Source organism: Phyllopteryx taeniolatus, chromosome 5 (genome assembly GCF_024500385.1).
Source record: "Phyllopteryx taeniolatus isolate TA_2022b chromosome 5, UOR_Ptae_1.2, whole genome shotgun sequence".
Classification (NCBI taxonomy): Eukaryota; Metazoa; Chordata; class Actinopteri; order Syngnathiformes; family Syngnathidae; genus Phyllopteryx; species Phyllopteryx taeniolatus.
In genome coordinates, this window is record NC_084506.1 from 31,793,254 (window position 1) to 31,806,490 (window position 13,237).

At 46.8% G+C, this 13,237-nt stretch overlaps 1 protein-coding gene across 2 annotated transcripts in view; it reads right to left on the reverse strand.

Annotated features, from left to right (window-relative positions):
* Positions 1 to 2,006: 2,006 nt before the first annotated feature.
* lonp2 (lon peptidase 2, peroxisomal) overlaps positions 2,007 to 13,237 on the reverse strand; it is a 29,632-nt gene continuing 18,401 nt past the window's right edge. For both annotated transcript variants that reach the window (XM_061774912.1, XM_061774913.1), the window contains 5 exons: positions 12,912 to 13,051; positions 8,493 to 8,578; positions 8,032 to 8,239; positions 7,771 to 7,961; positions 2,007 to 3,225 (listed from right to left, as the gene is read on the reverse strand). In XM_061774912.1, the coding sequence (XP_061630896.1) occupies positions 2,995 to 3,225; positions 7,771 to 7,961; positions 8,032 to 8,239; positions 8,493 to 8,578; positions 12,912 to 13,051 (856 nt within the window). In that variant the 3' untranslated portion in view covers positions 2,007 to 2,994. The remainder of the gene's footprint in view (positions 3,226 to 7,770; positions 7,962 to 8,031; positions 8,240 to 8,492; positions 8,579 to 12,911; positions 13,052 to 13,237) is intronic.

Consider the following 13,237-nt stretch of genomic DNA (forward strand, 5'->3'; position numbering starts at 1 on the left):
ATGTTGGAGGTGTTTCTGTGCTAAATGAAATTCACATGTCCATAGTTGCCCAACAACATTCAGTTTCATCTATTCTCGACCTTTTATTACGTTTCCTTGTTAACCTTTATTTTCAGCCACAGGAAACGGCATTGTAGTTTACGCTCCATTTCACACATCTGGAGTGCCGCTTTATTCTTGTTCCAATCCAAACAGAGTGAAGATGTTAAGTGTCACAGTCTCAAAACAAGGTGGGAAATGGACTTCCCGACAAGGTCAACAGCAAAAAGTCCTTCAATCAAAATCCAGCCTTTAAACTATAAACAGCCCCCTCCCTTGGAGTAGAAAAGTGAGTGAAGAAAACATTCATACAAGCTAAGTTGTGTTATTTTCTTACAGCCGCGTTGACTGCACGCAAGACAAGCAGGTCTCTACTTTCGTGAACATATAATCTGCCTCCCACCTGTTTTGGAAGCTCCGGATTTCCATCTTGCCCAAGGAGACTGTTTACATAGTTGCTCATGACTGCAACGGAAAAGGAGGTGGGAGCGCTTGCGGGCCAGCTCTAATACACATTTGTTACGGTCTCGCGGGCCAAATATAATTACATCGCGGGCAAGCTGAGTGAGACCTTTCACGTAATGCAAAGGAAATACACGACCAGAAGTCAAATGCGCAATCTAATGCCATCCAATTTAATATAGCAAAATTTCTCCTTTAACAAAGATAATTGTGACTTTTGCTTGACACTGTCAGACATTTTACCAATATGCCTTTTGTGCACTTATCCATCCATTTCTATATCCTATCCACTAAACTCACAGCTGACCTGGGGCCTCATGTACAAAGACTTGCGTGGATTTCCTCCTGAAACATGACGTACGCTCAAATCCAGGAAACGTCGTGCGCACAAAAATATCCAGATGTATGAATCTGTGCGTACGCATGAATCCAAGCACATTTCCTTCGGACATTCCAATCAACGTGGAAATGAGCGCACATGTTGGAGTAGCTGACCCCTCCCTGTCCACGCCCACATTTGAATATGCAAATCACATTTAAATGAATCCTGCACCTGAGTTGCCGATCTCTGCATGATCAGAAAAAAAGGAAAATGAGCAAAGTAATGAAGCAAGATATTTTTCCCGAATGTGAAGTTGCTCAATAAAGTGGAGGTGCGCAAGAAAATCCTCTTTGGCACGCTGTCCTACGGCGTTAACAACACGCGAAAGAGGAGCGAATGGGGCAGCGCGTGTGCGGCTGTCAATGCTGTGGGGTCGGAACAGCGCACGCACGCTGAACTAAGAAAGAAGTGGTCAGACATAAAGGTGGATGTGAAGCGGAGGACGGCTGCCCACCGCCAAAGTGTGGCCAAAACAGGCGGAAGAACCGGCGCGGAGGGCCTCACCCCGTTCGAGGAGAGAATCGCTGCGATCGTGGGTGACGCTGCTCTCTCAGGGGTGATGGGAGGACATGTGACTGACTATGATCACCCCACAAGGATAATATCATGTATTTTTTAGAACTAACAACAAATGTGTTCATACTATATGCGGCCCGCGATTTCCTGATGACCAGTCCAGGGTGTAACCTGCCTTTCCAGGGGCCTCATGTACAAAAAGTGCGTACGCACAAAAACGTGGCGTACGTTCTTTTTCACGGCAAAGTGCCTCACGCCAACTGCTTGGCTGGCGTACGCTCGTTTCTGCAGCTTTTGGTGCTTTGGCGACACTTAGAGGTGATGCTGGGAAACTGTTCTCATAAATCTGCACACCAGAGACACATTTGATATTTGTGATGGCACCTATTAATTGATCAAGGCAATCATTTATGCCGCCTATTGCCCTCACGATCGCTTCGTGACTCCAGCACATGCACTGAAAAAAAGTCCTTTGAATTTACTTCATTTAAACATGTCCATCGGTTGCACATGATTAAAATGTTTAAATTGACATAAAAAAAACATGCTTTTTTTCAGTGTGTGTGTCCTCTCCTGTGTATTAAAATAATGAAAGTGAGTCATCAAAAAGGAGTCAAAGTTTTTTTTATATCCTCTTTGATATGCTGATGTGCTTCTATTCGAATTCAAAAGATTTATTACAAATACCACACATACAACATTTACGCATGAACCTTTATCTCACAGGGCTGAGTGTAGGTTACTGTATGAACACATTTGTTATGAGTCATAAAGATGCATGATATTAACCTTGTGGGGTGAACAGAGTCAGTCACATGTCCTCCCATCACCCCTGAGAGAGCAGCGTCACCCACGATCGCAGCGATTCTCTCCTCGAACGGGGTGAGGCCCTCCGCGCCGGTTCTTCCGCCTGTTTTGGCCACACTTTGGCGGTGGGCAGCCGTCCTCCGCTTCACATCCACCTTAATGTCTGACCACTTCTTTTTTCGTTCAGCGTGTGCGCGCTATTCCGTCTCCACAGCATTTTCCTTTTTTTCTGCTCACGTAGAGATCGGCATCTCAGGTGCAGGGTTCATTTAAATGTGATTTGCATATTTAAATGTGGGCGTGGACAGGGAGGGGTCAGCTACTCCAGTATGTGCGCTCATTTCCACGCTGATTGGAATGTACGAAGGAAATGTGCTTGGATTCATGAGTACGCAGTTTCATACATCTGAATATTTTTGTGCGTACGACGTTTTCTGGATTTGAGCGTACGCCATGTTTTCACGCAAGTCTTTGTACATGAGGCCCCAGGTGTCATCATAACATGTCTGTGACATTATTGTGTAAAACTACCCACAGGATCAAGAATTAAAGTACGGTTCGCACACCCTCTTTTATTGTGAAATTAGCTTGTTTCATGAAAATGAACCAGTTGATGGAAAAAAACATAAGCGCCCAAAAAGACCACCAAGGCATTTCAAGTCTTGGAGGCAACTCTTGATACTCTCCACTTCAAACACTTTGAGTGAAGATTCATGTATTTGCCACGTGCAGCGGACACACACGTGCCGGAGGCGCAACCCTTAATCACGGCCTACAGGGTCACACGCTTACAGCTTGCTGCTGATCTGCGGGTGTTCTTGCATACGTGCCGCCCCGGGGAAGCCCCCGTCGAAGGCGGCGTTCAGCACCTGGTCCAGGTCGGCGGCGGTGACGAAGTCCAGGTCGTCTCGCACGTTTGCCGGAAGCTCCTCCAGGTCCTTCTCGTTGCGTTTGGGCACAATGACTCGCTTGACCCCCGCCCGGTGGGCCGCCAGCACCTTGTCTTTGATACCGCCCACCTGAAGATGACCACAAACGCATCTAATTGAATCTGTGAGTCATTTTTCCCCATTGTACCACATTATCGAAACTGGTTTTATACACCCAAGTAAATTTCAGAGTCTGTACTTTTTTTATTCTTCAAGGAGTTGAATCAGGACTCCTGCGTTTACCAGTCTTTTGCAATTAGCAGGATCCAGCCATCCATTTTCTAAACGGCATATCCTTACGAAGGTTGCAGGCGAGCTGGAGCCTATTCCAAGATGTGGGGTAAACATGAGGTAACATGACATTCATTATAATAATTATATGATTTGTATCGTAATGGAGAGAAAAACCCTTGGGCAAAACGTAAAACTTCCTATTTATTTTATGATTATGTGCTTCGATGTGATGCTGAGTACAAATATGTTGTGGCTCTGATGACTGATCACATGATCAGGACATAAGGAGACAGTTGTGTGCACTTTATGCAAGAGGAATTTCTGTGGTCCGGCAGACCCGTTTATTTCCATCATTCCATTCAAAAAGTTGAACTTTCATAGATTATAGAGTCAGGTCCCACAATTGAAACAAGTATTTGTTTGTTTATTTTTACATAATTTGGGATTCCAACTCCTAAAACCCACAAAATCAGGAATTCCCCCAAAAAAAAAAAAAAAAATAGAATCCTTATGAAGCTGCGACTCCCGCCTCATTCCACTCTGATAATTTGGGCTGATTTCTTCACAGTATTCAAATTTTTTGAATTCCTTTTTTCGTGGGTTTTATGAGCTGGAAGCCCAAATCATGTAAAAAATAAACAAATACTTGAAATGATTTCAATTGTGGGCCCTGAATCTATAATCTAGGAAAGTTGAACTTTTTGAATGGAATTATGGAAATAAATAAACTTTTCCATGATATTCAAATTTTTGGAAAAGGGTCTGTATATTCTGCTATGAATCTTTTATGGTTCAATAAATCAAAGCTTGCTGGTCGTATCAGAATTACTTACCATTGGGCCAAAAAATAAATACAATACATGTGAATACGTGCAAAATCATCATAGAATAAATCATTTTTTTCTAACGACTTGCTCGAAACTACCAAATAGGAAATGAAATAATCATTTTATTTTTAGTTTTTATTACAACAACAACAACACAAAAAGTCAATTCTTTTCTTTTGTGTTCTAACGTGATTCAACTACTTTTCCATTGTAGGCCAACTCATGAAATTCTTCTATTATATTCAGTATCAGGAAAAACAGCATTCAAAATAATGGCGTTACTAACACTTTTAATGTCTTACAGTAACGGGTAATCAAACTAATTACTATGACATATGTTAGGACGTCGTTACCGCTAATCTTAGCACGTTAAGTAAGCGCTGATATCTTACAGTATCTGAGCTCGCTCGCTCAGACAGTCGGGAGCTGCAAATAAAAGATGTTTTATATTCTGCTTATCCTACTTTGTTGAGGGGGAGGGGTGACAGACACAACTAATGATGATTGGCTAACAGTAGAGTAACTTTTTACGGTAAACCAATCAATGCCGGAGTTCAGGTAGGCGGGTGATGTTACGAAACACACCAAAAGCATTCGCCCTTTTTCAGACAAGCCATCAAGTGATTTTCCAAACCTCTTGCTGAAGTGGTGCGGCTATTCTAAGCAGACTGTCGTTTTGGGAAATCTTGTCACCTTACTAATAGAAAAGGCAAAAACATGCATGCGAAGTAGACCTTCTATCCCAGAGAATAGCGGGGCCGCCCCGGTCCAACGCCTTCTGGCGTCCGCCTGGCGTGTTGTGTGGTCTTTGATTTCCCATAACAATTTGAAATGCATGTGGAGACATATGTCTCAAAATCATTTGCACGTGTCTCTTTCAAACCCACAAATGAATTGCACGTGCGTTTTTCAAACCCACAAATTATTCGCACGAGTTGTTCACATTCACAAATATATCTGCGATTAACACGCTTTTTTTAATGTTGTGTGTGTGTGCATTTATCATGACTTATCATTTTTAAAGATTCAATTTTGCTTGGGAATTGTTTTAGGAGCGTTTGTGGCTCAGCGGGCACGTGCATTTATTTTTGATCACGGTTCGGCACAGTCCACTTCATGTAAACGGACAGACAGTTGCGCGATGCGACAAACAAATTGTGTCACACGAGCAGACATGTCCTGTATGATTCGAACATACTTCTTCTCCGGGTACTCTGCCAGAAGATACACCAAGTACTCTCCTGCCTGCCTCTCTGATCACCTTGGCTGCAGCGGTCCAGTCTTCCGGAAGCTCCTCCGGTCTCACCTCTTCCCGAAAAGCTGCAAAACACTTGTCCTGTCTCAGCTTCCACCGCATGGTTCTCTGCTCTGCCTTTGTCTTCCTCATCTTCCTCCCCACCACCAGAGTCATCTTACGCACCACCATCCTATGCTGTCTAGCCACACTCTCCACTACCACTACCTTACAGTCGGTAACCTCCTTCAGATGACATCATCTGCACAAAATGTAATCCGCCTGCGTGCTCTTGTAGGTCACCCTATGTTCCTGCCTCTTCTGGAAAAAAAGTGTTCACTACAGCCATTTGCATCCTTGTTGCAAAGTCTACCACCATTTGTCCCTCGAGGGTCCTTTCCTGGATGCCGGACTTACCCATCACTTCTCCATCACCAACATGTCCATTACAATCTGCACCAATAACGACTCTCTCTCTCTCTCTGTCCGGGATACTCAGAAGCACTTTGTCGAGCTCCTTCCAGAATGTCTCTTTCACCTCGAGGTCACGTGCTACCTGTGGGCCATAGCCACTAATCACATGATACATAACACCCTCAATTGCAAGTTTCAGCCTCATCACTCGATCTGATACTCTTTTCACCTCCAAGACATTCTGAGCCAACTCTTCTTTTAAAATAACCCCGACTCCATTTCTCTTCCCATCTACACCATGGTCAAATCATTTCAACCCTGCCCCTAAACTTCGGGCCTTACCGCCTTTCCACCAGCTCTCCTGGACACACAACATATCAAACTTTCTCCTAATCATCATGATTTTCCTGTCATAGTCCCGACATTCAAAGTCCCCACATTCAGTTCGAGGCTCTGTGCTTTGCTCTTCTCTTTCTGCCGAAGAACCCGCTTTCCACCTCTTCTTCTTCTTCTTCTTCTTCGACCCACAGTAGCTGAATTTCCAACGCCGCCCTGCAGGTTCTCGGCACCGGTGGCGGACGTTGTTAACCCGGGCCACGACCGATCCGGTATGAAATTCTCTGGATGAATGCTCATATTTGTTTGGCAAAGTTTTAAGCCGGATGCCCTTCCTGACGCAACCCTCTGCATTTATCCGGGCTTGGGACCGGCCGACAGTTGGCACTGGCTTGTGCCCCCCATAGGGCTGCATTTTTACCTAATCATAACTCAATTAAATTGATTTATTAAAGCTAAATAAATAAATGTGTTGAATTATGCAATTTGTTTCAAATTTAGTTAATGAGGTGATTGAATTTACTCCACCAAGGAGCCCTTCACAATTGTTTAAATCAACGATTAAATTGCCAACCCTTACGCAATTTTAATTTGATCAAATAAACTTTGTGCGCAAGATTTGACATCCACAATTTTGTTCTTGTAGATCACTGCTTCTACGCACCTTCCCGAGCTCATTTAAGGATACGCGATAAACCCTCCACACCATAATTTGCGAATGCCATTTAATTGTTTAACAATTAATTACCCCGTTATCTTGTGGATCTATCCCAAATTGGACGCACCGCTTAAACGAGCTTTCAATAGTAACAACCCAGTTGCGCGCAACGTATAACTACTGCATGCGCAACGCAATTATGGCGTAACTTGTAGAAAGTCCAAGTCAGCATGACAATCTCGACACGTTACAAAAGCTTGTGAACAACCTAAGGACCTCATCCGAGTTATGCAGAATCCGTCAAAGACGCTCGTCTTGACGTCCTCAATGCTAACGTAGCTCAACTCATGAGAGATGCCAAACACAAAACGCTCAAACACTCGGTTGCATGGTTTTGAACTTAGTGTCGCAATTAAAATGGAGCGATATGGAAGATAGCCGAATGAGGCTCAAAATTAGAAGCTGAACGGCAGAAACCAATCAACTTGTTCAACAAGCTGTGGGTCGTGACCGGAAGAGCAAGATCCCGGATACAAGCGGCCGGAATGAGTTTCCGCATTGAGAGGTGCCAGATGAGGTGGCTCGGGCATCTGATGAGGATGCCTCCTGGACGCCTCTCTGGTGAGGTGTTCCGGGCATGTCCCACCGGGAGGAGACACCGGGGACGACCCAGGACACGCTGGAGAGACTACGTCTGACCTGAGAACACCTCGGGATGCCCCCGGAAGAGCTAGCTAGAGCTAGATGAAGTGGCTGGGGAGAGGGACGTCTAGGCTTCCCTGCTAAAACCCGAAGAAAATGGATGGATGGATGGATATATAATACCCTTTTGAGTTTCTGGAGAAAACCACCTTTAATGATGATGTAAAGTAAGACCTTAGCTGATTAAAATCAATGCAACGGGGGTGGGGCTCCAGCGACAGATGACATACCGGAAGAACCAGGCCTCTCAGCGTGATCTCTCCAGTCATGGCGACGTCGGATCGGACCAATCGTCCACTGAACAGAGAGGCCAGGCAGGTTACTATGGTAACACCAGCAGAAGGACCATCCTTGGTCACAGCTCCGGCAGGGAAGTGAAGATGGATATCTGTCCCTTCCAAAGGATCCGGACCCCCCACCACTGTTCCCAACATTAGTTTTCATGTTAAAATTCCCGTACAATATGACTTGATATGGGCCGATTGACTCACTGTTAGTGAGCTGGTAGCGTTTAGCGTTGGCTCTCAGCCAGCTGATGGACAGATGTGCTGATTCTTTCATGATGTCGCCCAGCTGACCTGTAAGAGTCAGCTGACCTTCACCCTCCATTCGACTGGCCTCCACGAACATGATCTCGCCGCCCAGAGGGGTCCAAGCCAAGCCCAGGGCCACGCCGGGTAGAGTAAGCCGCTCCGACACCTAACACATACACGGATAAGAGCAAAATTCATTGTCTCAAAGGGAGGTGATGGATTTTGAAATGGGATGAGACGATGTGACCAAGGGAAGTGAACATGATGGACAGCAGATGTAAAAACTGAAAGACTCACAGGAACAACCACTTATGAGAGACATTTGAAGATCAGTGGAGGTCCGGTTTCCGAACATTTACGACATGCTGGGAGCATTAGGAGTACTGTAATGTTCTGCACGTGCTCTTCCTCCCGCTTACCTCCATATCGAAGGGGGGAGTTCCCAGGATGTCTTTTAGGGCCCTGTGGTCGATCACGATCGGCATCGCGGGGGGGGCTGCCTTCTCTGCTCAGAACAAAACAGTCAGATCAAGGTGAGTCATGTGGTGAGCACATCTTCCTCACAGCCAAAGGTTCTGGATGTTCATCTAAATGTATGTTCTCGCATAACCAAAACATGCATGTCGAGTTAACGGAAGGCTTTTAATAACCAACAGCAGTCAGTGGTTCCAAACCAGGGTGCCGTGGCAGATCATCAGGACTTAATTTGTCCAAAAAATATGATTTATTAATTACCATTATATCCTTTTTCATCGGTCTATGCCTGTGATGTATAGTTACAGGCAGAACAATTAAATGCTCTGCCATTAGATAGCAGAAGGTACAATAAAGCCGTGTATCCACCTGCTGGTGACTGGCTGAATAAGTGAGAGCATGGCTCGTGCCAGCGTTGAAGTGCTACACGTTTCCCCCCCCCCACAAAGATTTATTTATATTTATATGACCACAAAAAATAAGTACAAGTCTAAGGTCCCTGACGTTGGACTGTTTGGAAGTTTTTCAGTCAAACAAGACTTGAACATATATTTTTAGAGAGCATCAAAGGATTAATTCTGCACTTGCTTTTTCTTTGTGTTTCTGTGACACGCAAAACCACGCCCACTTGATTTTTCTGACCAATTGCCCAGTGGTTGTCAGAAAAATAATGCATCACGGGCAAGCTGAGAGAACTCCCAAATCGGGGACCTTTTTTTTGATGCAATGAGCTTAAAGAACCAGTAAAGTGAAAACAAAATGTCTTGTAAATTTGACACAACACAGAAAAGAGTGCCGTTAACAAGCCTGCCAAATTTGAATGAATGAAAAAATTGCCAAGAGCAACACATCCCGCAGACGTGCCATTGGACTGAGATGTGGAGAAAATGAAGGCCAAGTTGACCCATCCATATTCGACATTAGCGTCGCGGGCTGCTGGAGCCTATCCCAGCTATCTTCGGGCGGGAGGCGGGGTACACCCTGAACCTCATTATTGTCTTTCTTAAGTGTCCAGACCATGATGTGCACTTGTCTACAAGGCCTACATCCCCTTTTGACTGCTCTGTGAACAGGCAGGACAAAAAGCTCTTCCGGGCGGGATCCCGAGGCGTTCCCAGGCCAGCCGAAGGACGTAGTCTCTCCAGCGTGTTCTGGGTCGTCCCCGGGGTCTCCTCCCGGTGGGACGTGCCCGGAACACCTCACCGGGGAGGCGTCCGGGAGGCGTCCGAATCAGATGCCCCGGCCACCTCATCTGGCTCCTCTCGATGTGAAGCAGCAGCAGCTCTACTCTGAGATCCTCCCGGATGACCGAGCTTCTCACCCTATCTCTAAGGGAGAGCCCGGACACCCTGCGGAGGAAACTCAATTCGGCCACTTGTATCCTGGATCATGTTCTTTCGGTCACGACCCACAGCTCGTGACCATAGGTGAGGGTAGGAACGTGGATCGACCGGTAAATCGAGAGCTTCGCCTTTCGGCTTAGCTCCTTCTTTACCACAACGGATCGATACAAAGTCCGCATCACTGCAGACACTGCACCGTTCCGCCTGTCAATCTCCCGTTCCATTCTTCCCTCCCTCGTGAACAAGACCCCAAGATACTTGAACTCCTCCACTTGGGGCAGGATCTCATCCCCGACCTGGAGAGGGCACGCCACCCTTTTCCGACTGAGGACCATGGTCTCAGATTTGGAGGTGCTGATTCTCATCCCAGCCGCTTCACAGCAAAAAGCAGAGATGCAATACTGAGGCCACCAAACCGGACCCCCTTTACGCCTCGGCTGAGCCTAGAAATTCTGTCTATAAAAGTTATGAAAAGAATCGGTGACAAAGGGCAGCCTTGGCGGAGTCAAGTCATTCCGCTTGGCCAGCCGGTACCCATCAGCTGCCTCAGGAGTCCCACATGCCAAAAAGGCCCGATAGGACTCCTTCTTCAACTTGACGGCATCCCTCACCGTTGATGTCCACCAACGGGTTCAGGGATTGCCGCCACGACAGGCACCAACCACCTTATGGCCACAGCTCCGGTCGGCCGCCTCAGCAATGGCGGTGCGGAACATGGTCCACTCGGACTCGATGTCCCCCGCCTCCCCCGGAACATGAGCAAAGTTCTGTCGGAGGTGGGAGTTGAAACTCCTTCTGACAGGGGATTCCGCCAGACGTTCCCAGCAGACCCTCACAATACGTTTGGGCCTGCCACGTCGGACCGGCATCTTCCCCCACCATCGGAGCCAACTCAACACCAGGTGGTGATCAGTTGACAGCTCCGCCCCTCTCTTTACCCGAGTGTCCAAGACATGCGGCCGCAAGTCCGATGACACGACCACAAAGTCGATCATCGAACTGCGACCTAGGGTGTCCTGGTGCCAAGTGCACGTGTGGACACCTGGTTGAACATGGTGTTCGTTATGGACAATCCGTGATGAGCACAGAAGTCCAATAACAGAACACCGCTCGGGTTCTGATCGGGGGGGCCGTTCCTCCCAATCACGCCCTTCCAGGTCTCACTGTCATTGCCCACGTGAGCATTGAAGTCCCCCAGCAGAACGATGGGAGCGGGAGCGCTCTCCAGCAACCCCTCCAAGGACTCCAAAACGGGTGGGTACTCTGAACTGCTGTTTGGTGCATAGGCACAAACAACAGTCAGGAGACGTCCCCCCACCCGAAGGCGGAGGGAGGCTACCCTCTCGTCCACCGGGGTGAACCCCAACGTACAGGCGCCGAGCCGGGGAGCAATAAGTATACCCACACCTGCTCGACTGTGGGCAACTCCAGAGTGGAAGAGAGTCCAACTCCTCTCGAGAGGACTGGCACCAGAGCCCAAGCTGTGCGTGGAGGCGAGTCTGACTATATCTAGTCGGAACTTCTCGACCTCACACACCAGCTCGGGCTCTTTCCCTGCCAGAGAGGCGACATTCCACGTCCCTGGAGCCATCTTCTCTAGCCGGGGATTGGATCGCCAAGGTCCCCGCCTTCGGCCACCGCCCAGCTCGCACTGCACCCGACCCCTATGGCCCCTCCCACAGGTGGTGACCCCATAGGAAGGGGGACCCACGTTACCCTTTCGGCTGTGCCCGGCCGGGCCCCATGGGTGCAGGCCCGGCCACCAGGCGCTCTCCTTCGAGCCCCACCTCCGGGCCTGGCTCCAGAGGGGGGCCCTGGTGACCCGTGTCCGGGCAAGGGAAACCTGAATCCATTTATTGTACTCGTCATAGGGGTTTTTGTCTGGTCCCTCACCTAGGACCTGTTTGCCACGGGTGACCCTGCCAGGGGCATAAAGCCCCAGACAACTTAGCTCCTCGGATCATTGGGACACAAAAACCCCTCCACCACGATAAGGTGACGGCTCAAGGAGGGGTAAAATAAACCTGAATTTAAAAAAACCCTGCTTTTTCAAAGAACCACTTCATGCTTGCAGCCAGCCCCACCACCCCCATCTCACATGATCATGATTTAGACAAACCAAAGGAATTAGCTTTTATTATTTCATTAAATTATGACAGGCAGAATATTAATTGAGTCAGCAGTCCCAGAAGCACGTGTGAATCATTTGCTGGACCATGTGAGGGTCAACAAAAGCTATTGCGATGAATTTGCGATATTGCGAATCAATAGTAAAGAGAGCCATGTTGAGCTAAATACAGCATTATGTGCAGTGGTAAAGGTGCATTTGACAAAAGGATCTTCTGGGAATGTCACTTACGCAAGGTCGTGCGATATGCTTCAACGTGGGAGATCATTTGATGCGAAACTGCTTTGCCTTGTCTTGTTTTCGTTTATGTTACAAATCTATTTGAATTCCCCTTGACATTTTCAATCCAAGTTGTTCTTTTCAACTGTTTCAGTTTCAAAGGTCAGCATTGTTTGAATTTTATTTGAATTTAATTGTACAGGTACATTTCAAACCTGCTGTTTAATTTTTATTCTATGCGGCAGAAGAATTTCAAAGAATAATCAAATTAACACAAATTAAATCAACATACAAGCACGAGCGCGCGCGCACACATATTCTTGAAAACTGTTTACACAACGAGGTGTGTGGCAAGCTGTCTTTAGGAGCTCAGTGCTGTCTTTGTGTAAAAAAAAATTTAAAAATACACTATCGTGCAAATGAATGTCACCGGTGTTCTTCCATTTTTAACATTTTCCCTCAGGCTGAAAGGCCGCACATCATTGCTGTGTCCCACATTTCCCAAGTCTACAATTTTAGAATAACAAAGTGATTTCTTTCATTAATTCAAAGGTTGTTGTTTTTTTTTTTTTTTTTTACTTCCAGGTGGTATCGGGACCTTTCTTAGTGTTGTCTTTTTCCATAGACGAGGCTTTTGAAAGTCTGGTGTGTGTGTGTCATCAGCAATGTCTCACCTCCCTGCTCTGTGTGACCCTCAGGAGTCAACTCTTCAGTCTTGGAATCTGTTTGGGCTTCAGCGATTTTCACGGCGACAGCTCGGCAGATGGCTCCAATCTTCCTCTCCAGCGAGCGCACACCGGCCTCACGCGTGTACCTGTCGGGATACAAACAATACAAACAGGAGTACTTAGATCAGGGGTCACCACCGTGGTGCCTGTTGGTAGCCCCCAAAGACCACATGAGTAGCACGGGGGTCTGTTTTAAAAATAGCTCACTAGTGAGATATGTTTTATTTGTTATGTTGCTATTCAAAAAAAATAATAATAATAAATGAATAGTT